The following is a 25,345-nucleotide window of genomic DNA, read 5'->3' as shown; positions in this document are numbered from 1 at the left end:
TGCGTTCGAGACAAGTAACTGCTAAGCGTTCTAACTGGACAGTTAACGATGTCGGGGTCTCCAGGAGCAAGAATGTTGCTCAAGGCAGGAATGTTAATGACAGGTGAAATTTCGCCCGGTTTCTGAATTTTAGCTAAAACTTCTGGCCTGAATTTGAGAGATATAGAACCATCTTTTCCGGTTGAAAAATCTTTAGCTAAGCTGGATAAAGCATGAACCTCACTTCCTCTACGAGACGTAGCGAGCAAAGTTAGAACAAGAAGAGCAAACGCTCGATCGAGTCACTTTCGCAGTTCTGAATATTATATGAGGCATCAGATGGACAGGAAGAAATTGCTATTCACAACACAATGAGTCACGTTCACATAAAATTTGAGCCCGGTCACTTTTATAGTTTCCGAGAAAAGCCCAACGTTAAGTTGTGTGTTGCCGAACAGAAAAGGCTAGTTATCTCCCTTGTTTTTCTGATAACGTTCGTAAAAGGCTACAGATGTAAATACTTTGATGTAAAGAATAATCCTACAAAGTTTCAATCACATCCGATGAACTTTGTCAAAGATATAAAATGTCTAATTTTTCCTTTGACGCTGACCTGTGACCTTGAAAAAGGTCAAAGGTCAACGAAACCATCGTTAAAGTGTAGAGGTCATTGGAGGTCACGACTAAACAAAATATGAGCCCGATCGCTTTGATAGTTTCCGAGAAAAGTCCAACGTTAAGGTGGTGTCTACGGACGGCCGGCCGGACGGCCGGCCGGACGGCCGGCCGGACAGACTAACACTGACCGATTACATAGTCACTTTTTCTCAAGTGACTCAAAAATGAAACGCTGGTTCTTGTTGTGTTGTCTTTTGTTTTATAAATATAACCTGCATCATGAAATGCAAAGGAACCTTCTCAGGTTTTATCAGCTGAATGGCTCAGATGCACCCAAAGAGTACGGTTATTATGGTAGAGGGTCTATGTAAGGCATTTGGCAAACAGACTATAAAATGTCTAATTTTTCCTTTGACGCTGACCTGTGACCTTGAAAAAGGTCAAAGGTCAACGAAACCATCGTTAAAGTGTAGAGGTCATTGGAGGTCACGACTAAACAAAATATGAGCCCGATCGCTTTGATAGTTTCCGAGAAAAGTCCAACGTTAAGGTGGTGTCTACGGCCGGCCGGCCAGACGGCCGGCCGGACGGCCGGCCGGATGGCCGGCCGGACAGACTAACACTGACCGATTACATAGAGTCACTTTTTCTCAAGTGACTCAAAAACTGCCTTGCGAGTCAAGATAGCCAAACTAGTTGACTATCGGTTCAACCTCGTTAGAAGCCAAATATCTCAAAAAAACTGCCCTTTAATTCAATGATCTAAAAAGATCAGTGAAAGTCAGAAAAATTTTTCGAAACTCGCAATATTCAAAAGACTAAACCTGACTCTAAAGGAGCCAAAATATTGCTTCATAAATTGAAAATGCAATTGGAAGCTAGTTTCCCCGTTTTCCGCATAAACTGCCTGAAAATTTCGAAGAAACCCAAAAGTCATAGATCAGTCTTTCTTAAGAAAGCTGTCTATATTCAAAATAGCCAGAAAGTACGCTTACTCCCACTTCTCACAGAAGCTACAAGAGTAAGCTTGGCCGTTTTCCGTGTAGATCCGCCAGGCTAGTCTTGAAACGGGTTAAAGCAACACTGCACCAAGCCGTAACAATGTGACAGAAATTACATAAAGTCTTAAAAGAAAGACATGGAAGAAAAAGCGGAAACCCAGAATAGGTGGAACGCCACCTGCATTAAACGGAAAGAAGAGGAGTTCTTTCCGTAAGAAGTAAGCGCTTTGAACCAAGCCAGTCTAAGTGACAAGTAAACAAAAGCGCCCAATCCCCTATAAAGACCCTGAACCAAATCCAGAGTTGAGGGGGAAGCCCATACGTATCTCAAAGATACCCTTACAGTAGACACCCGTGTAATTCGAATGTGAGAAAGCAAAAACGCCTTCTTGCCAGCCTTAAGAGGTCTGGAACCCAGATTGCAACGACCCGTACTGTGCGACCAACCGGCCGCCAAAACGATCTATGAAGAAGACCCTGTGAAAACGAGGGTAAAGAGCCAAAAGCTAAAGTAGATAACAGCCAGCCTGAAGCTTTTCGATTGGAAACAAACAACAGCCAAGGCCTGCCTTGCGCTTACCTTTTACCGTGAGCGTCTCTTTGATAGATAAAAGCCCGCGTGCCTAGAAGCGGCCTCAAAAAGAGACCCTTCAACCAAGAGAGAGAATAAAAGCAAGTTTTGTTCGAAAGTGCCGATCACAAAGAACCGAAGCCACAACCTACCCGAGCTAGGAGATCTTGATCTGACAGACAGTTTCTCCCAGCTATCAAAATCCAGATGAATGTTTGCTAAACCCGAGGGCGGTTCCGTAGAACCTAAGTTCTTAAGCTTGGAGTTAACCGAAGCCTACAGAAAGCGCTCCGCGAGTGACGCGCTACTTGAGCGTAAGACACAAACTAAAGCAACACCGCCGCAGGTATAAGTCGAACGTAGTCCACAAAGATAGTGGAGACAAAGAAAACTCGCTTGTGAAAACTTCCACAAGTACAAAAAGACCCCGCCAGAGGATCTTCCTTTCTTTCTTTCTTTATTGGATGTTTAACGTCGTTTTCAACCATTCAAGGTTAAATCGCGACGGGCCAGAGGATCTAAGAACTTAACACTCAAAGATTCTCCTCAGAAGGCTCAAATCAACTATAAAATGCCGCGAACAGCGACACAGCTGAAGCATGAGCCTCCCCTTGATCAAAAGCATCATAACGATCATCGAAATGATGAGAACCAGCCACCAATCCCGATAAGGCAATACTTGCCAAACATCGGAAAAGTTTGAAAATTTTTCAAACACCGGAACTCCATGACCAGATACTCCATCCACCTGCTCCTTCCAGCCGGAAAACTGGAAGAGGAAGTAGATACAGCCTGTAAAACAGCTAAGGAACCGCAGTAACGGAACCGGAAGCCAAAGGCTAAAAAGTGCCGACTACCAACACCACAGTGTTAACAGTAGAAGGCTATCCCATCCTGTACCAGAAGACACAGCCGCAAAAGCGGAAGCGAAACCGGCCGTGGATTAGTAAACATCCGAACCAACCGGTTGCATAAAAACACACCGGACAAACCCGTTGTACCTCGAACCATTTCAGCTGCGAGCGCCACTGCACTTGCTAACATGAAACAGAACCTGAATTCAGTGCTTTTCAGTCAAGCGGAAGCACCTTCATCTGAACAGCCGTCAAGCACAACCGTGCAATCGGGAAGCTGACTCCCTGTTTGACTTAATTGTCCAACAAAGAACCAGCCCTACTGCTCACTTCCTGCCCCCCGGGAGGAAGAGGAAGTCAAACTTCAAGACATTTGCCATCTTCAGGGCAAAGAACGACGATTCCCGGCATCGGAAGTGAACCTTCCGTTCCTCCGAACTCCGGAAGTCGTCGAACGAAGAAAGAGGTGGACGAAGTAAAGAAAAAATCTTCTCATCCACCCCTTCCTGTCAATATCCAAGTTAGAAAGGTGACCCCCAGAGAGACTCGCATGGTCAACCCAAGAATCACCCAGCCCAACAACTTCCTGCCCCCAGGGCGGAAGCTTACGTTGCCCAGCCACGAAAATGCGTGCTACATTCCTCCTGCGAACGTACACCACTTTCACCGGAGAACCCGGCTACACGCGGCCATTTGCCAACTCCAGGGCAATGGACAACGATTCCCGGAAGCTGAAGCGAACATCCTGTTCCTCCGAACTTCCGGAAGTCAGAACCAGATAGAGGTGGAGTAAGTAACGCCTAGCTCTCAACCACCCCTTCCGGACAAAACTTAAATGCCGTTCTCCGCGGCCCACGTCACTGCGCTGGACAACTTGAACGGCAAGTTAAGCTGGGTGTCGTCCATCCCCATGAACCACCCTCATATGGAAGAACCCTCGTTATCCTTTCCTTCATGCTCGCAATCGCAATCAGGAAGGTGACCCCCGGAAAGACATTCCCGGCCAAGCCGTTCGCAGTCGATCCTAGAATCACCAACTTCCACAAAACCTAAATGCCGTTTTCCGCTGCCCACGTCACTGCGCTGGACAACTTGAACGGCAAGTAAGCTGGGTGTCGTCCACCGTGGACGCACCCTCGTTATCCTTTCCTTCATGCTCGCAATCGCAATCAGGAAGGTGACCCCCGGAAAGCCGCCGTTCACGGTCGATCCTAGAATCACCAACTTCCACAAAACCTAAATGCCGTTTTCCGCTGCCCACGTCACTGCGCTGGACAACTTGAACGGCAAGTAAGCTGGGTGTCGTCCACCGTGGACGCACCCTCGTTATCCTTTCCTTCATGCTCGCAATCGCAATCAGGAAAGTGACCCCCAGAAAGCCGCCGTTCGCGGTCAATCCCAGAATCACCAAGTTCCACAAAACTTAAATGCCATTTTCGTTAGCCCACGTCACCGCACTGGACAACTAGAACGGCAAGTAAGCTGGGTGTCGTCCACCACCATGGACGCACCCTTCCTGCTCGCCATCGTAGTCAGGTAGATGCGCACCAGAGAGACTTGCAGACCTGCAGCGGTCCTCTGAGACACACCCAACTTCCTGCCCCCAGGGCGGAAGTAGAACCGGCATACCCGACACTGCATCAGAGGTATATGCCAAGTTCTTACGATTCACAGGGCTCCCTGCAACCGCTGGGCCGGCGCGATGCCATTGGCCAGAGATTGCAGGAGGGCTTTCACCACGCACGTGGCTAACTCTCTCCTGTGATCGCACCCCACTGTCACCAGAGAACCTGGTAACTTGTGGAGAAGACATACCTTTAGAGAGCACCGGCTCATGCAGAAGGGACACCAGCTGACCATCACCATGCTGAGACGCATGCACTTCCGCCCGAACCACGGACGAAGCAGCCACAGCAGACGCCGCAGCGGGAGCTGAAGCGAAACCGGAAGTGGAAGGAGTTGGTGAAGAACTGACTCTACCCAACGAAGAAACATCGAAGAAGCCAGCCGGAAGTGCGCGAATCTCTGCTTTCGTCGACGACAGATCGGCCGCCAAAGTAGAAACCTGTGTACTTAAAGTCAAAAGCAATGACGCAATATCGGCGGGAGACACACCTGAATCACCAGGAGCCCCCGACGAAACAACCGGTTTAACAACATCCTTATCTTTCTCACTACGCGTGACCTTGTCCTTGTTCACGGACAAAATGGCGGACGAAGGCTTGTCAACAACAACATCAACATCACATCCTACATTTCCCGGTTCTATCTGAGAAGTGGCGGAAATTCCATCACTCTTTCTTATAGACGAAGAACTTCTCTTAGAGGAAGAAGTACTAGCAGCCGGAGAAGCTGAAGCAGCAGCCTGACTCGAACTAGTTCTATTCTTGGCGCTCTCCGCCAAGTCAAAGCAAACTCACAAAAAATTTTCGAAACTGAAAAATTTTACAAGTTCACAAACGTGCGACAGAAACGTCGCCAAAGTTACATAAAACAAGAAAGCTCTCACCCAGTCAGGGTATCGACAAAGCTCGGCGGCAGACCAAGGGGCGAAGTCAAAGTCAGGAAACAAAGACCAAGGCTGAACACAGCCGGAGCGTACAACAAAACGCGACCAGACACGTTGGACGCTGAGAGTGGAATGATAAGATGGCGGCGTATGCGCGCGCATACGGATGTCAGACTGTTGATAGTCTGGCATTATGGGATGGATCACTTTCTTTTTTAGAGTGGTCTCCCTTGGTTACCAAGGGGACGCGTACAGCGTTACCAGCACTGAACTAGAGTTAATTGCTATTTGTGAGTTGGGTATGGATATGTAATTTAATGCAATACCATAGTCCGGCCTTCGTCGAAGATTGCTTTGCCAAAATTTCAATCAGTTTTATTGAAATATGAGGGTGTGACAGTGCCGCTCAACATTTACAAAATGCCGGATATGACGTCATCAAAGGTATTTATCGAAAAAATGAAAAAACCGTCTGGGGATATCATACTCAGGAACTCTCATGAAAAATTTCATACAGATCGGTCCAGTAGTTTACTCTGAATCGCTCTACACACACACACACACACACACACACACACACACACACACACACTCACACACACACACACACACACACACACACACACACACACACACACACACACACAGACATACACCACGACCCTCGTCTCGATTCCCCCCTCTATGTTAAAACATTTAGTCAAAACTTGACTAAATGTAAAAAGGAGGGAATCTTAAAATGGGGGTAAATTTACAGAGGTTATGAGCAGAAAATGTCAGCAAACATGGTCTTAAATAGGGGGGTGTTAAATTGGGGGGTTGGGGGGTGTTAAATTGGGGGGTGTTAAATTGGGGGGTGTTAAATTGGGGGGTGTTGGTTTTAAATTGGGGGGTCTTCAATTGGGGGGTCTTCAATTGGGGGGTGTTAAATTGGGGGGTGTTAAATTGGGGGGTGTTAAATTGGGGGGTCTTAAATTGGGGGGTGTTAGATTGGGGGGTGTTAAATTGGGGGGTCTTAGCGGGGTTCCACTGTACATGTACATCAGAGCCTGTTCGGCCTAAAAGACCGAGATTGCGTTTTCACCTTGAGCAGCATGTTAAAGCACTGTTCCTGTATTGACACTCCTTCATATCTCTGTTCCCACAACACACGGCCAAGCTTCAGCATGTACTCTGCATTGGTTCCGTCCTCACTCACACACTGCTGCAGTCTGAAAAAAAGTAGATTGAGATATCAAATCAATCAAATTTATTACAGATTTTTTTTTCTGATAACATCTGGGAGAATGGTATATACCCTTTGGGTCTTCTGTACGGTCCTGAAATTCGGATTATGACCTCAATCAAATTTATGACAGATTTTTGTTCTGATAACATCTGGGAGAATGAATACCCTTTGTTTCTTCTGTACCGTCCTGAAATGACACTAGGCAGGTTTTTTTTAACCTTCAAGCTTCAAGATCTGCTCCCATCTTAATATCTTGATCTAAAACAATAAACTCTGATATCCAAACTGGGGTTCTTTTCTGTAAAACTAAAACTAAAATTCAGAGACACAGTGAGATAATGGTAGCTTAGGGCTGTTCTTGTATTAAAACTAGAGTAAGAATGAAGTTAAAGCAGTACGAGCACTGCAAAACACCTCTGGGGAGAAATAATCTTCAATTAAAACATGAAATCACACTGCTGTATGTTGCTGCATTTACTTGGCAAGGTGAGCTAGTATTGAGAGGACACAGGGAATGTGAAAAAACATTTAACTAGTGTGTCTCGCTCACTGTATTTTCCGCACAATGCCATCTGCAAAACACACACTCACTTGGTGACTGCATCAGTGTATTTCTTGTTGTGGAAGTCAACACAGGCCTTTAGCGCTTTGACCTCAGTTGTGCTACTGTCAGACAATTTCTGCAAGCAAGCCTGAAACAGAGAGCTGTGGAATGAGAACTAATAGACCTTCTTCTTGCTGCACGATGCCGTCTTCGAGGGTGTGCGTTTTCAAATCCCTAAGCTTTCGTTGAAAAATTGTTATCTTTTATGTGCGCATCAACCGTTTGCATACATTTCAACATACAGGTGGTATGATTCTGCCACTTACATTCTGCACTGAATGTCAACTTGGTGAAATTAAGATAAATCCCCTGCTGCACCAGTGCCTCGAACCCAGCACCATATTAACCGAGCTACGGACCCACCTTAGAACGGACCATCAATTCCAAGCCAACTGCCTATACAGCAAGTACATTTCAGCACAAAGACATGCAGAGAAGCACAGATGTAAATGCACATTCACAACACACACACACACACATACACACGTGAGCGCACACACAAACTCATCTCCCACTTACCTCCCCTGATTCCCCCATCCCTCCCCTTTACCTGAAGTTGTTCCTCCTCCCCAAGCTCAAGGTAAACATAAGCATGCACAATGTCTGTCTCCACTGTGTTCTCAGTCAACTGCACACAAAATCAAATGTGAAATAATTAAAAAAATAATAATAAATGGAACGTTGGCAGTCCATTTGTTTTTGTATTTCAAATGTGAAATAAACAAGCTTAGATGAAATGGCTTCCCACAACACTGAATTCTCATCAATATGTTCAGAAACCAGGCTCTCAGAGCTACCAGGGAGTAAAGTACATCAGTATCTTAACATACATGTCAGTTCTTTTCAATTCTTCTCAAAAGAACAGTCTCACTTATGTACCTTTCATGACAATAAAAACAAAATGTAAGGAGTAAAATGTGATATGTGGAAAGGTAAACTACCACAAAGATGAGATTGATGTGATCCTCTATTTCCCCTGTGTACATAAAATACTGTGCAATAAACACTGGTTGTACAATCTTTTAATGCCATACAATCTCCAATTCACATGAAACATAGAACACCGAAAAAAAGAAGAAAAAAAACTACAACCTCTAAGAAGAAGACTGACCTTCTCCAGGAAACCAAGCGCCTGGGTCAGCGATAACTTGGAGCCCAGCAGTAGACAGCAGCGAGCGGCTAGCAGGAGCAGATGTTGGGTAGCCTCATCGGTGCTGACCGACACCACACGGCTTTTGCTGGACAGTAGCGACAGAGCTGTGGGCAGAGTGAAAGAAGCTGCCAATTATGCCAAGTGCACATCACAGAATCTGCGAAAATTCGAAATACAGTGGAACCCCCAATTTAAGACCTACAAAAATCTAAGAAAATCAGGTCTCAAAAAGGAGGGAGTCTTAAAATGGAGGTAAATTTACTGAAGTTATGAATAGAAAGTCTGAAAAAAGCAAGGTCTTAAAAGCGAGAAGTCTTAAATTGGGGGTTCTTAAAAGGGAGGTTCCACTGTATCATGCTCACAGCAATGGTAAAATAAGGTAAGGTAATATCATATTTATAGTTCCTGTAATGTTTAAGCCACATGGAAATTCGGTTTGCTTTCTCCCTGAGGAAAGCTAGCTGCCACACAGTACCACTCTACCCCAAAAAGTATGTTTCCTTTTTCCTGCATGTGTTTTCATGGTTTCTAAGCCCTGAGACCTTTCGCTGTGAACTTGGGATCTTTATTGCAGGCATGCGTGCACATAGGGGTGTTCATGCCACTGAGGAGAGTCTGCACAAAGTTGTCAGATAATTTATCAAAGATGACATTCATCATTCAAGAGATATTTCAATGCTGAAGAGAAAGCATTTCCCAATGACCAAAGGAGACAAAATACAGTGGAACCCCCCCCCCCCCCCTCCCCCCCTTTCTGACCCCCTAATTTAAGACCCCCTCTTTTTCAAGACCTTGTTTTCTTAGCTTTTCTGTTCTTCTTCTGCGTTCGTGGGCTGAAACTCCCTCGTACACTCATGTTTTTTGCACGAATGGAATTTTACGTGTATGACCGTTTTTTACCCCGCCATTTAGGCAGCCATACGCCGTTTTCGGAGGAAGCATGCTGGGTATTTTCGTGTTTCTATAACCCACCGAACTCTGACATGGATTACAGGATCTTTTTCGTGCACACTTAGTCTTGTGCTTGCGTGTACACACGGGGGTGTTCGGACACCGAGGAGAGTCTGCACACAAAGTTGACTCTGAGAAATAAATCTCTCGCCGAACGTGGGGACGAACTCACGCTGACAGCGGCCAACTGGATACAAATCCAGCGCGCTACCGACTGAGCTACATCCCCGCCCAGCTTTTCTGTTTATAACCTCTGTACATTTACCCCCCTTTTAAGACTCCCTCCTTTTTAAGATCTGATTTTCTCAGATTTTTTGCGATCTGAAAAGCGGGGTTACGCTTTACAAAATATTTAATTGATTCTTACCTTCCTCACACACCTGTACACAGTGGACGTTGTCATGAAGTGTGAAGAGAGCCTGGGCCAAAAAGAACTGTGCAGAGAACAGTTTCTTCATCTTGCTCACACCTGCAACAAAGTCGATATGATGACACGTTTTGAAGCCATCAGATAACACTTGAATCAGCTGCTGTCACACACTATAATGTTGTCTTCAAAGAAATCATGACGGAATCATACTAATGGTGAAAATCAGTCAAAGGGCCATTAAAAACAAGAAATTCCTCCGATAGGAAAAACACCCCCGTTGGTCAAAGGGAAATAACCATTCTCACTGCACCCATTCTCACTGCCACCAACTGAGAAGGTTATTTCCCTTTGACCATGAATATTTTTCTGTATAAGTCCTTGTAGAATCAGGATTGAGCAATTTAGAGCTTATCTCTAAGCCCTTTTGAACTGTTATGGCTTCTCAAAGGAAGGCCAGTTCATACAAATACACAAAAGCCGCCAGACCACATCACAAACAGAACTGAACAATCCTAAGGTGTTGCCCACATAGAGAGAGACACACACACACACACACACACAGAGAAGCCGTATATATAGAGAGATAGATGACAGTGTATTTTTCGCGTGGCTATAAATTGATTCGACCTTTGCACTTTTACAGTGAGGATAATTTACGGGTCCAATTTACGTTCTGGACACTGCGGTGACCTTCTAAAAATAGTAACAGAACGCCGGGAATATCCGAAGATGCCCCCTCATACTATAGTGCACCATACGAAGGAAGGGAGGTAAACGCTGAAAACATGGAGAAGATAAGGAAGAGTTATGCCGTAGTTGATCCCCCAAAAAAACCAAAATCCACCAATAACTCCCTAACCGTGTGTTTGACTGGTCCCAATTTTTGTAAGGACCGTCTCAGGAATGTATAGAACCTGTTCACCAAGTTTGGTGACGATCGGTCCGTTCATTCTTGAGATCTACTTGCGAACACAAACAAACACACAAACACACAAACAAACAAACAAACACACAAACAAACAAACAAACAAACAAACACATCGACCGAAACCTATACACACCCCTATACCGGGGGTGTAATAATAGTGACCACAAGGCACTAGCTTGCTTTAGAATCTGGCATCACATTAAAATATTCTTTTCATCTCAACCGCAACCAGTAACATCTTAATTTCTAGGGTTTCTAATCTTTAGGCTCACTTCCCCCTTCTGGGGTGAAGCGTAGTTCAGCATCTTAGCACTTAAACTGAAGTTATTGCTATATGTGAGTTGGGACAAGATATGTAATTTAATATTCTTTTCATCTCAACTGCAACCAGTAACATCTTAATTTCTTCTAACAATTCACAGTACTTTCCGAAGCTGTGCAAATTGGTGTGTTGTAAAAATAACTTTAAAAAATATAAAAAATATTTTTAAAAAGTGAATATTTTATCAGTTAAAAAAATAATAAAAAGCGTGACAATAAATTCATCTTACACTGCTGCAAGGAATCTCTTGCTGATGTATACTTTCCCTCTAGCAAGGCAAGGTACCCTTTCGCTAGCAGCAGTACCGCACTTTTCTCTTCCTCTGACAGCTGACCCAGTGAGGATGCAAGTTTCTTGATTTTGTCCACATCATCAGTACTTGCTTTGACTGAAACCAATGTAAACATTTCACTTGCACATTCAATGATGACTGGAACAAATGAGTTATAGAATTTAGATGATTCCTACCCCAAAATTGGCGTATGGTTCCCAAAATAACGGGATAAACGGTTGTAAGCGTAAAAACACACTTGTGCAAAAGAACCACAAGTGTATTTTATATGGCAGTTTTAACCCAAAAAGAAGAAGAAGATTTTAGTGTTGTAATCGTTCATTGTTAGTCCTAGGTCATATGTAAAGCGCAGAGAGCATAGAACTATTCTGTTGTTCGCACTACAAAAGTTTTCCTTATCATAAATACATAAATGTACTTTGTAAAGTACTGATAGTACATGCACACACACACTCACACACACACACAAGATCACATACATTTCCAAATGCATGTACATTCATACAAATTCACACATAATGAGATATAATGAAACTGAACTGTAGTGCAATGACTGATACAAAATCAGCGCAGAGTTACACACCAAGTTGGCGATCAACCAGAAGCCTTAGCTGGGTTTCCAATGGAAAAGTCAGAGACTGGAAGCGTGAGCTTAGCTTTGAGCATTCCTCAAAGAGCTTCTCCGGTTGTCTCTGAAAAACAATAGAGTAGAAGTTTTACGAGATGCTTTACAAGTGCATTTGTCACGCTGATGATATCTTGAACAAATCATAAATTACTTGTAAAAACACAACTCTTCCACTTACACTTACAAATACACTTACAGATGCTGACATTCACTTGTATGAGAAAAAGAAAAGAACAAGTCGCGTAAGGCGAAAATACAACATTTAGTCAAGCTGTCGAACTCACAGAATGAAAATGAACGCACTGCAATTTTTCAGCAAGACCGTATACTCGTAGCATCGTCAGTCCACCGCTCGTGGCAAAGGCAGTGAAATTGACAAGAAGAGCGGGGTAGTAGTTGCGCTGAGAAGGATAGCACGCTTTTCTGTACCTCTTTTCGTTTGAAGTTTCTGAGCGTGTTTTTAATCCAAACATATCATATCTATATGTTTTTGGAATCAGGAACCGACAAGGAATAAGATGAAAGTGTTTTTAAATTGATTTCGAAAATTTTATTTTGATCATAATTTTTATATTTTTAATTTTCAGAGCTTGTTTTTGATCCAAATATAACATATTTATATGTTTTTGGAATCAGGAAATGATGAAGAATAAGATGAACGTAAATTTGGATCGTTTTATAAACATTTTTTTTTTTTTTTTACAATTTTCAGATTTTTAATGACCAAACTCATTAATTAATTTTTAAGCCACCAAGCTGAAATGCAATACCGAAGTCCGGCCTTCGTCGAAGATTGCTTGGCCAAAATTTCAATCAATTTGATTGAAAAATGAGGGTGTGACAGTGCCGCCTCAACTTTTACAAAAAGCCGGATATGACGTCGTCAAAGACATTTATCGAAAAAAAGAAAAAAACGTCCGGGGATATCATTCTCAGGAACTCTCATGTCAAATTTCATAAAGATCGGTCCAGTAGTTTAGTCTGAATCGCTCTACACACACACACACGCACAGACAGACACACACACACACACACACATACACCACGACCCTCGTCTCGATTCCCCCTCTATGTTAAAACATTTAGTCAAAACTTGACTAAATGTAAAAAAAAAGGAAAGAAAGAAAGAACGAACGAAAGAAAGAAAGAAAGAAAGAGAGATAAGAAGAGGAAGAAAGAAAGAAAGAAAGAAAGAGAGATAGGAAGAGGAAGGAAGGAAGGAAGGAACTCAAACAGGATAAAAGCACTGAGTAAGGTAATTCCGCAAAGAGAACAATGATGCAAGCTGCTCACGGTTAACATATGAAAATATTCTAGATAAGTTACATACTTTTTCCAGCAACTGAAGGTACTGTTGTACAAGCTTCTCTAAATCATCTTCCTTCTCACTGACATCTAAGGACAGAAGATCTTCCAGGCCGGATAACAGCTGCAAACAGAAAATTCCAAAAGTTGAGTCACACTGAAGACTGAATAGGTCAGAGTTTCTGCTTGTCAAAACAGACAATGATTACTCTACTTTTTTACTGCTTCGGCAACATATATCAGGGATAGTAATCCCAAGATAAAAATGTTTTCTGTTTGTATCGCTGTAATCAAAGATCACGTAAACGAATTAGGTACAGTATTAACACTACAAATTTAATTTAATTTAATTTAATTTATTGTCCCAATGCTGGAAAATTCGGGTCGCTTCCTCCCAGTGGAAAGCTAGCAGCAACGGAGTCGCACTACTCAGGTGTATACATGTTTAGGTGTAATCAGCCACCTGCACTTATGGCAGAATGACTGAGGTCTTTAACATGCCACTGTGGTGACACAGGGGTACGGGTGGGACATGGATACTGTCTCTGAGTCTGCACAATAAGTTGAATCCTGTCTGTCCCTGCCGGGATTTGAACCTGTGACCTTAGGATCACATGCCCAGGAGTGTTCTACCAACTGAGCTACCCCCCCTCCCCCCTCCCCCCCTCCCCCATACTAGTGTGCAACTTGCAAAGGTACTTTCTCCTATTTGGGAAACAAATATATTATTATATTTTCACTAACCTTTTCCTCCTGGTCAGGTTTTAGTGCTGGAAGCTTGCACAGAAAAGAGATCAGTTGCAAAAGAATGTCTTTCCTCTCAGGACCCTTGTCGTCTTTCAACAACCTTGCATACAGTGTCAGCGTCTGAAAAAAAGATTGTATGTTAAATGATTATCAAAATAACTTCAATGAGGCAGTGATGAGAGCTTAGAATGTTAAACATAGGGAACCATTCATTTGGGTTAGGATGACGCTGAGATGTTAAGATTTTTCTACCCATTTACCTCCTTGAAATTTTTGAAAATTTAGGAAATGTGTCTGCAGGCAATATGATGAAGACTTTTATCTCCATTGGAAATTTTGTTAAACCACTATCAATGACAATAATCAATTAAGTAGATGTGCAACGCCAAGGCACTGCATACCCCAGCGAAAGACAAACCTCTCTCTCTCTCTCTCTCTCTCTCTCTCTCTCTCTCTCTCTCTCTCTCTCTCTCTCTTTCTCTCTCTCTCTCCCAAACACACACACACACGAACACACACACACACACACCCCAAGTTACACACGTACACACATACACACATACACACTCACTCACTCTCTCACACACACTTCACTGTACACACAAAACACACCCCCATACGCACATATAGACAGACATGTACATACGCACGCATATACGCACGCACACACCCACAGACACACACACACACACACACATTGACTCACACAAATCTCATACACACAATACACACACTCATACGCACATACACGGTTGGCCTAGTGGTAAGGCGTCCGCCCCGTGATCGGGGGGTCGTGGGTTAGAACCCAGGCCGGGCCATACCTAAGACTTTAAAATTGGCAATCTAGTGGGTGCGCCGCCTGGCGGCTGGCATTATGGGGTTAGTGCATGCTAGGACTGGTTGGTCCGGTGTCAGAATAATGTGACTGGGTGAGACATGAAGCCTGTGCTGCGACTTCTGCATTTTGTGTGGCGCACGTTATATCTCAAAGCAGCACCGCCCTGATAATTATGGAAACAAACAAACAAATACGTATATAGACAGACGGACACACACACCTTTACAAACAAACACATATACACACTCATACACACTCATACACACACAAACATACACACAAACTCATGCACACACACATTCAAACATACATACCCACACACACACACTCTCTCTCTCTCTCTCAAACACACACACACACACACACACACACACACACACACACACACACACCAAGTCACACACACACACACACACACACACACTCACTCACACGCACTCACTCACTCTCTAACAAAAAACTTCATACACACAAAACACACACCCATACGCACATATGGACAGACGGACATGCACACCTTTACAAACAAAGACTCATACACGCACACACATACACTTATGCCCACACACACACTTACACCCACACGAGTACACTCATGCACGCGTGCGCACGCACACACACACACACACAAATACACACACACCACACACATACGAGTACAGACTCATGCACGCGTGTGCGCACACACACACACACAAATACACACACACACACACACACACACACACACACACACAGTAACACTACACATGTGCACAAAATGAACACAAACACACACACTGTGCGAGAGAGAAAGACTACAGAGAGGCATGACGTCATGATGCATTAATTGACGTCAAAGACTTTCGACCGTGACGTATTCTTCTTACGCGAGCTTTATCCATAGACTTGGAAACTACGGAATTTCTACCCGTCCAAAGCGGCCTGGGGTGGCGTTTGCTGAAAAAATGGGGGCACCTATTTTACCCACCGTATTTTTGTTAGTATGGTCCCCATTTTTGGTGAACTTCCATCTCCAACTGTAGCACGTAGCCGGGCACAACGAATCCTTCTTTATCATGTATTATTCGGTGTGCACATTTCTCAAATCGATTACAGTATTAGCGTTCACGGGATACCTCCAGCTTCGCTGGGATGAACAAAACCTGCATTTCCCAGCAACACACACACACAATGCACACACATGCATACAAACATGCATGCCCACGCACACTCACTTACACCTACCTTTTCAACATCCGAGTCTCCAGTGAGTGATATGAGTTTTCGAATGGCATCCTGCTGTTTTTCCTTGTCACTGTAAAAATATAAACAGCACAAAAGTCATGGCAGCCAGATGTAATGTTTTGTTACAGAAAACTATACTGATATAGACACTGCAATAATTTCATCACAGCAGATTAGCCATCACTAGTGCTTACAAGAATAATCACAAGACAGTTCCATACATAACAGAAAGAATGTTTCTTTTCTCTTTTTAATTAAAAAAAAAATCAAATTATATATAAGAAAAGACATACTTCTCATACAGGTCAACCAGTCTGTCATAGACTCCCACCATTTCCTCCTTTGGAATCTGTTCTGGATTTTTGGAGTGCATTGTGCTGAGACCCTGTAGATGCAAAGCAGTTTTCAATCAAAGACACTTGCTTTCCATATATTCAACATTTTGACATTAAAGTTCTATCATGTAGTCTACTGTGTTATACCAGTTCGAATTTGTAATTCCACATTAAAACATACATGCACTTCCATTCCATGCCAACAGAAAATCTCTCAAATCTGCATGAGTTCGTTAAAAAAAGATCTGTTTTTATAAGAACTGTAACAAAATATCTCTTTTTAACTTTCATGCTATCTGTTGAACTGGCACACGTACAAACAATTTTAGCATGATGCTTACCATAAACATAAAGAGTTAAGTAATCATCATTATGTGATATTGCAAAGTTGTTATCGTGAAATTGTCCTCCTCTAAGATTCAGTGAAAGCATATGTTCTTAATTTGCCCGAGTTTGATTTGTTGGTCATTTTTGTGCACTTTTTTTTCAGATGTAAGAAAACATGCTTAAGCCACTTCCACCAGCAGTTTACCATAATTAATGTTGCGTCGCTCACAAGAAATAATGGTTTTAGGTGTGACGAAAAAAAGAACAGGGCCTGAGTACGGTGATAAATACAAGACTTATTTTACAACCATTTGAAAAATACATACATCCCCCATGGCTGCCCGCATAACGAAATCGTTTTTCTCGTGTTTTGAACTTGCCAGTGTTACAGCACAGAGCAGAGTCCGTCCCGCACTTTGCTTTGTGTACATCACGTGGCCACCCAAACACCCACACAACGCAACATTTTCACGAGAAAAACACGTTTATTTCTTTGCTTTGTCTGTATTACACATTTCTATTTACATTTACCACTGACACACCAAATTGTATACTTTAGTTTGCAAGTGAATCGTTATCATACAAAATAACGTTATCACGAGACAAACAGAGATCTCAGAGATCGTCTGCTTCTCAACTGTTTAGCGCAAATCGTGTAATCGAAAATTTTATTGTAAATTTTCATTTAATAAATATACCTACCCGAATCACATGTAGCATTAACGCCCCGGAGATGCTAGGTTCTGTACAGGCTAACCGTCTAAGGGAAGCAACCCCAACCACAAAAAGTGTAAACGTAGCCATGGTAATGCCCATACACCCGGGGAGTTACCTCCCCTCGTGCATGCCACGTCACTACTGCTACTGAACACGTGGTTCATATCATTCGACCTAAAGAATAAATTCTCCAAATCAAAAGCGGGGTTGGCGGGAGGGAATATACTATGTGATTCGGGTAGGTATATTTATTAAATGAAAATTTACAATAAAATTTTCGATTAAATTACATATTCCTACTCCGAATCACATGTAGCAGATTACAACAACAAGGCGGTGGGAAAGAAAAATCTAACTCACTCAAAAAACCTTGCCAAAAACCTGGACCGCTGCCAAAGAATCAGGGCGGTCCCAGTGGGAAAGAAAATCTAACCCACTCAAAAGCCCTTGCCAGGGCTGGCCCACTGCCAACAGGCAGTGAGGGAACCAAGGAAAGTCCTGATTGACAGCCGAGAAGTATCTCAGGCAAAAAGTGTAAGAGACAACCTCAGAGATCCAGAAAGCTGTGCTCAGCACTTCTTCCAATCTCCTAGCCGTAAAAAACAGCACAGGAATAGACCCAAGCCTTGGATTAATAACCCTGGCGAGCCAAGGGAAAGACAAGCTTCCCCCCCCCCCCCTTTTATTGGAAGGAAATGCTAATGTCCTGAGAAGATCCGTGCGTAAGGTTGTCCCCTCAACTGAGAAGGACGAACCCCCGCGGTGACCTTAAGACAACCATGCCAAAGTCTGCAAACCTTGGGATGTAGTAAAGCCCAAAAGGCTTGTGAGAAAGAAGTCAGCTCAAAATAAGAGTGACCAATCCCCACGAAAGAGCGAGAGAGAGACATCCAAGCACTAAGTACCAGAGTCCACCTCGAAGAGAAAACTCACAAATAGAAGGTCGCCAGTTATCCCCTACCAGTCCCTGCGAACGCAGGGAGAGAGGTAGCACCCGACAGCAGCCACTTACGACTGTGCGTAAGCTACCGGAAGTGAGGACCCACGGTGGTCAAAAACCGATGTGACTGGCAACCATAAACAAAATGGCTAAAAGCCAGAATGTTCCCAAAACAGTCTGCTTGAAGGTAATCGAGAGTGAATCAAAAACCGAAAGCAGACAACCAAGACTGGTAAACGTAAACCGTGAAGCCAGCCAGCCATAAGACTCCCGAAACAAGAGTTCTCAGGGAAAAAACAGGCAGTTAACCTCCTAGCCAAATCAAGAGCCTACCTGAGTTTGGCCAAAAACCCAGAGCGCGTCTGTCCCTCTCTGAAGACAAAGTCCAACACAGAGAAAAACGGACAACCGCCCTAGACAAAGTTGCCTTTTGTAGCCGGGCGACTGTAAAGGAAACCCGACCCAACGGACGTCATCCTGACTCGCCTCATGCCAAGATGAGGAAGAAGAGAGGAAAGGCCCAAGACTGAAGTCACAGGAACCGAACCTTAGCTAAACCTCTGCCCGAAGGAGAAGAGTAGCCAAAACCTGAGAGAGAGGAGGAAAGCCACAAAGAACTACTCCTCAAACATCCATTGTCCAAGACAATGCCCCCTCAGAAAAATCTGAATGTTACTTCCGAGGCCAACTCAAGCGTACCTTAAGTTTGGACGAAACACCAGAACGCGTCTGATCACTAGAGAAAGACAGAGTCCGACTCGATGAAAGACAACAAGGACCAAAGTCCAAACGTTTGTGGCCAAACAGGGGTAACCTGAAGCCAGAGAACCCCGCCCAAACGAAAATCGTCCTATCCAATCTCTTTAAAAGAGAGAACAAAGGAAAGAAAAGACGAAGTCCGAAGCCACAAGAAACGGGAAGGCAACAACCACCATCGCCGCAACGTGGAATGGCTGTTGCCCGGCCAAGGCTGCCTATTGGCTGCCAGCTTTGCTTAACCAGAGGAATGAGCATGCTTCTGCTAAGCATGTTTCTGAGTATGCTAGCCTTACCTTCCTTCAACCCTTGTAAAGCAGTCAGAGACCTGGTGATCTCTACTCGACTGAATCTCTACTGCAGGCAAAGCTTAAGCGACTCTCTTTGACTGTTCAGGGAACTGAGAATGCGAAAGAAACGAGTCCCTCCGACACCCGCCGTACGAGCGTAGTGAAGGAAGGGCAGCCTCATCTGCTCCATGCTCACCCTAGCAAGGGCTGGCCAACAGAGTAGAGAAAGGAGGCAAGTTCCAAAGGCTGAATAAGCAAGAAGGAACAAAAGGTGAAGCCCGTGTAGCCGAAGCCAGCCAAGGCTGAGCATGTTCCGGAACTGAACCATAGTAGAACAGCGGCAGAACCAAAACACTAGAGATACCACTTCCGGGAGGAGATGGCCTAGCCAAAACCTGCAACCCGTGGTACCTACAAAAGGTGACTAAGGAACCGGAAGTAGGAAAACATCCTATCTTCACGGAACGGAAGTCCGACATCGACAACAAAGTCATTCAACAAGGAAGCCACCAATGTCGATGCACCCAACGGGAAATCCTGAGCTGAAGCTCCGAGCCTCGACGGAAATCCAGAACGTGTTCGATTGCTGACTAAAGACTGAGAACCAGAATAGCTCAGCTACGAACGCAAACCGAAGTCACAGTTGCTGGTGGTAAACTGATGAATGAGATGACCGGAAACCGGAAAACCATCCAACCGGAAAAAGACCTGACTCATCCCCCTAATGACGGTCGTGAATAGGGGAAACGTCTAGGGCCACCCGAACTGAATAGGCAGTAAACGCAACACCCGACAGGTAAAGTGAAGACTGCCCCGGCTGAGGCTGAAAGCCTAAATGCCCGTAGGCCAGCCGCTGTTCCTCACCCACCGACCTCCGAAGGAGTGTCAGGAAGAGGAGAAGTGTATCCGAACAGAGCCGGAAATGCAGCAGACAAAACCGCAAAAAAACGGAAGCGAAAGTTGCATAGAGTAGACTGAGGCCGGAAGCCCAAACGCCCGTAGGCCAGTCCTCTGTCAACTCCAGTCAAAACCGCAACGTGTACTTGAAATGGAGGACTTATGCTTCCAGTAAAACCGGAAACACCACGCCGAAAACGGCTGCCGCACTTGTGAAACACAAATGCCCACGACGGAACAAGAGTGAGACAGAACAGAAGAGGACTGGGGCCGGAACCCGAACGCCCGTAGGCCAGTCCTCGATCAACCCCAGACAAGCCACTACGTGCGCTTGTGATGGAGAACCTATGCTTCCAGACAGGAAGTGTAGGAGGCCGAAGCCCCGTCCGGGAAATACTTCGACGTGACCTCTGCCGCAGCTTAGAGGACAGCGTTAAGCCTTTTTCCCGATAACCAGCACGTGTGGAATCGCTGACGACAGACTGAATGTCCGACACATCCGGCGAAAAAACCGAAGTCCACGTACTGGTGGAAGGCCGGTGAAACGGCATAACCGGAAACCGGAAATCCGTCCCCCCCGACGTCGTCCTAACTCATGCCCTGACCAGGCTAAGAGAGAGAAGACGGCAAGTCTGCAGCCGCAGGAACCGGAACGGCAGTAGACGCGACAACCGAAGGTTGAAACGCTGACTACATCGGCCAGGGCTGAGACAACACCTGCCCGAAGGGCTGGCGTTGCTCCTCAGCTACCGACATCCGGGAGGAAGTGGAAGCGAAAGGAGCAGTAAATCCGGGCGGAGCCGGAAAGCACCAGACGAGACCGCGAAAAGCGGAAGCGCCGAATGCGAGGACGGAGGCCGGAAGCCCGAATGCCCTAAAGGCAACGTCCAGTCAACCCCGGAAACGACCACAGCGGGTGCGTACGTCAGAGGACCAATGCTTCCAGCGAGTGCCGTAAGCGCAGCGCCAGAAACGGCTACCGCCATTGCTCCGCCACACAATGGTCTTCGAGGAAGCCAGGGTGTGACTGAACAGAGGACGAATGCCCGGGGGGCAACGTCCGGTCAACCCCGGAAACGACCACAGCGGGTGCGTACGTCAGAGGACCTATGCTTCCAGCGAGTGCCGGAAGCGCAGCGCCAGAAACGGCTACCGCCATTGCTCTGCCACACAATGGTCTTCGAGGAAGCCAGGGTGTGACTGAACAGAGGACGAATGCCCGGGGGGCAACGTCCGGTCAACCCCGGAAACGACCACAGCGGGTGCGCGCATCGGGGGACCTGGTCAACCCCGGAAACGACCACAGCGGGTGCGTACGTCGGGGGACCTATGCTTCCGGCGAGTGCCGGAAGCGCAGCAGTCGGAAACGGCTGGACAACTCCGGAAACGACCCCAGCGGGTGCGTACGTCGGAGAAGTAGCCGGAACCAACTGCCGCCATTGCTCAGCCACACAATGGTCTTCAGCGAAGCCAGGGTGCGACTGAACAGGGGTTTGCGGGTCGTGAACCCGCCGAAAAGAGCTGTGTCCCAGCAGGGACTGTCCGACGGCCTCACGAGGGCCTGTGGACCAGCTCGACTTACTTGAATCGCCAACCACAGCGGTAGAAGACGAAGAAGCAAAACATCCGCCCTAGACAACGTCTCGGCCGGAAGCGTCAAAGAAGCCAACAAGGTGACGTCACCCACAGACAGCGGGACCAACGGAAGACGCAGGCTTGGCACGCAAACATTCCTTCTCAAAGATAACGCAGACACCTGCAACACCTGATCTGCTAACAGCAGAGAAGGCGAGGAGAAGAAGCAGAACGTACAACAGTATATGACTGCCCCACAAAGTGTTTGTTCGAGGCAGAAAGAGTAACGAACAAAACATAACAAACATGTTAAATCCGAAACCACGACAAGTCCTACGGACTGGTAGATACCTGCTAAAGCCTAGCCAAGTAAACCACTGTCAGCGACGCTGATACACAAAATGGCGGCCAAGCGATAAGTTACTGGACAAAATTTAGAAGTCCAAAACGGACGAAAATTAAGCAATAACAAAAATTCCTGTCAAAATACTGACGAAATATGAAATGGCTTACCAACTAACCAAGCAGAAGGCAATAACGCAGGTAAAGTAAGGAGAACCTCACCATAACATAGGCCTAGCCACATAAAGAAGGCTGTCAGGAAAGCTGAGCAACCGAAAGTGGCGGCCACAAGATAAGTTACTGAAACACATTTAGGAGTCCAAACGGACAAAAAGTCAGCAACTACAGATAAATTCCTGTCAAACTAAAGACAAGAAGGAACAAGCTTACCAACTAAACAAAGCAGAAAGCAAGTAAGAGGTAAAATTACGTTTACCTCCAAAATACATAGGCCCAGCCACATAAAATCTGTCAACTCATGCTGACAACAAAAAATGGCGGCCAACAGTAGTTACTGAAATATCAGAAGTCCAAACAAGGACAAAAATCAGCAACTACAACAACATTCCTGTCAAAATAATGACCAAAATGGAAAGAGCTCACCAACTACGAAGCAGGAGGCAAGAGAGACGGTAACGTGGCCGGTGGGTGTCAAAACAACACCAAACAGCGCAGCCACAGGGGAGCCCAAAAATACAACAACCTGCTCCCTCGAAAGCTGTAAGGTCGAATGATATGAACCACGTGTTCAGTAGCAGTAGTGACGTGGCATGCACGAGGGGAGGTAACTCCCCGGGTGTATGGGCATTACCATGGCTACGTTTACACTTTTTGTGGTTGGGGTTGCTTCCCTTAGACGGTTAGCCTGTACAGAACCTAGCATCTCCGGGGCGTTAATGCTACATGTGATTCGGAGTAGGAATATGTAATTTAATATCTATTTTTGCGGAAACCTCCCGAAGAAATGCAATCTCAGCGGCTTCCACCTGCAACATAGTCGTGCTTATTTGGAATGTGACGTCCTGTACTTCGTCAGTCACACCTATCTCGAAAACTAAGCGTTGCACAGAACCAGCGCCCTTCCATTAAATGCTAAACAGATCACGAAACCATTGAGCACAAGTTGGCATCAAGTCATGTCAAAACTTTACCTCAGTACACACATTTACAAGCTCAGAAAATCTTCATCTCTGACCAACTGTCCGAGGCACATGCACAAACCTGCCAGGCAAGAAGCTGGTCTGGAGCAACCTCAGCGGCTCTGCGATAGGCCTTCAGCGCCTGATCATACTGCTCCAGTCCCTCCGCCGCGACACCAACAAACACCAGGGCATTGTAGTTGTTCTTGTCCTCCGCAAGTGCAACCTGTTGAATGCAGAGTACACGGACTTGTATGTTGGCGTACTACATAATGTACAGTCAACCATGTCCTGGCGACCACCCCTCAATAACAATCAACTGTCTACAGTACAAAGGATCCCGACAAGTCTTGTTTTTAAAAATTCCCCTTTTCCATTGCGACCATCTGTCCATATACATGTACTAGATGAATACCTGCTTCGCCGGGAAGAAGTCGAGCTGAATACCTGGCTGCGCCAGGGACCCGGTTTTGGCGGGTGTACGCCGGCTTTGCCGGCGCACCGCACGAAGGAAGGGAGATAAACGCGCAAAACACTGGAGAAGAGTAATACCCGGCTTTGCCGGGACAGTGACATTCTAAAAATAGTATAACGGGAATATGGATTGAGCGTTGTCGACAGTGACTTTCTAAAAATAGAAACGGGAATATGGATTGACGCCACACGAAGGAAGGAAGATAAACGCTGAAAACACTGGAGAAGATAAGGAAGAGTTACTGGGAATGGATCCAGAGAAAAACCAAAATCGGTTCAGCGCTGCGCGCTGAGAGCACGTGTTGAAATATCTCATCGTCCAGGTTGTGTCCGGGGTGTACCTGAATATGGGCACCAAATTTGAAAGAGATCCATCGAGAACTTTGGCCGTGCATCGCGGACACACACACACACACACACACACACACACACACACACACGTCGTATATATATAGAATATTTGAATAACAACTAAGTTTGGCCGTTCCCTTCTAGACAGGTTTGACTGCAGCTGAATGTGCTGAGCATATCAATGACAAGTTTTACTGTCCCAAAGCAACAACCAAATAGCAAAGCATCAAAGTTCAAATGTAGCACCATCCCTACTTGAACAAAAAGAGAATATATATCAATTGATACTAACTTAATTATGTTTGTATGGACCCAGGACATCTCAACAAGGATAGTGTACAGTGTGCTAGAGTAATTGCGATCATTTACCTCTATAACAGTATATAATCTGTTCTTCACAGATCATAACCTACATGTATGTATAAGTACATCATACCCTAAACCTTGTTGCAGTAGCAGTCTTTTTTTTCTCAAGAACATTGACCAAGAAAATATTCACATTAACAAGCACTACCAACCTTGCACTGTTTCAAGGCTTCCTTGAATTCTTTACTCCTGATAGCTTCTCTTGCTGCCTTCAATGCACTCTTGACTTCCTTGCTGGCCATGCTGATGCTGTCCTGTGAATCACAGACTAGCTGTATTTTCTCTTGCTCTCAGACAGTTAACATAAGTTCTGCAAAGAGAAAGCTGAATGACATAAATCAGGAGAAGGCATTCATATCACCAGTTCTGCAATCCTGATAGGGTCAAATCCAAGAATACAGAATACAGAATCTTTAATTGCCCAAGATTGGGTCAATTTGTGATCCAACTATGCATTCAACCATAATCATGCAGCGTTTTTGCAATTGGTATTCCCGCAAATTAATATGTGTGTCTCTGCACTTTTTCAACACAAACTTTTTCCTAAAACTCAGATTATTTATATAGAAAGCTAACATCGGGAGAAATCTGACATCGCTACACCGATGCAGGTGTCTGGGCACTGTCACGTCAACATGCACAGTTCAATCTGGATATCTGAATTTTGTATTTTCCTAACCAAAAACGTTAGCATTAAAAAACAAGGTATGT

At 45.0% G+C, this 25,345-nt stretch overlaps 1 protein-coding gene across 1 annotated transcript in view; it reads right to left on the bottom strand.

Annotated features, from left to right (window-relative positions):
* The window catches only part of LOC138945628 (superkiller complex protein 3-like), an 81,776-nt gene that overhangs the window by 55,042 nt on the left and 1,389 nt on the right, over positions 1–25,345 (bottom strand). Inside the window, exons 2-14 of the mRNA XM_070317100.1 lie at positions 24,787–24,888; positions 23,526–23,669; positions 16,419–16,510; positions 16,126–16,195; positions 14,058–14,180; positions 13,339–13,437; positions 11,964–12,072; positions 11,318–11,476; positions 9,836–9,937; positions 8,476–8,621; positions 7,915–7,992; positions 7,352–7,452; positions 6,617–6,743 (exon numbers count right to left, since the gene is read on the bottom strand). Coding sequence (XP_070173201.1) covers positions 6,617–6,743; positions 7,352–7,452; positions 7,915–7,992; positions 8,476–8,621; positions 9,836–9,937; positions 11,318–11,476; positions 11,964–12,072; positions 13,339–13,437; positions 14,058–14,180; positions 16,126–16,195; positions 16,419–16,510; positions 23,526–23,669; positions 24,787–24,876 — 1,440 coding nt within the window. The 5' untranslated portion in view covers positions 24,877–24,888. The remainder of the gene's footprint in view (positions 1–6,616; positions 6,744–7,351; positions 7,453–7,914; positions 7,993–8,475; positions 8,622–9,835; positions 9,938–11,317; positions 11,477–11,963; positions 12,073–13,338; positions 13,438–14,057; positions 14,181–16,125; positions 16,196–16,418; positions 16,511–23,525; positions 23,670–24,786; positions 24,889–25,345) is intronic.

Source organism: Littorina saxatilis, linkage group LG1 (genome assembly GCF_037325665.1).
Source record: "Littorina saxatilis isolate snail1 linkage group LG1, US_GU_Lsax_2.0, whole genome shotgun sequence".
NCBI classification, from domain to species: domain Eukaryota; kingdom Metazoa; phylum Mollusca; class Gastropoda; order Littorinimorpha; family Littorinidae; genus Littorina; species Littorina saxatilis.
This window is presented reverse-complemented; position numbering and strand designations above follow the sequence as displayed.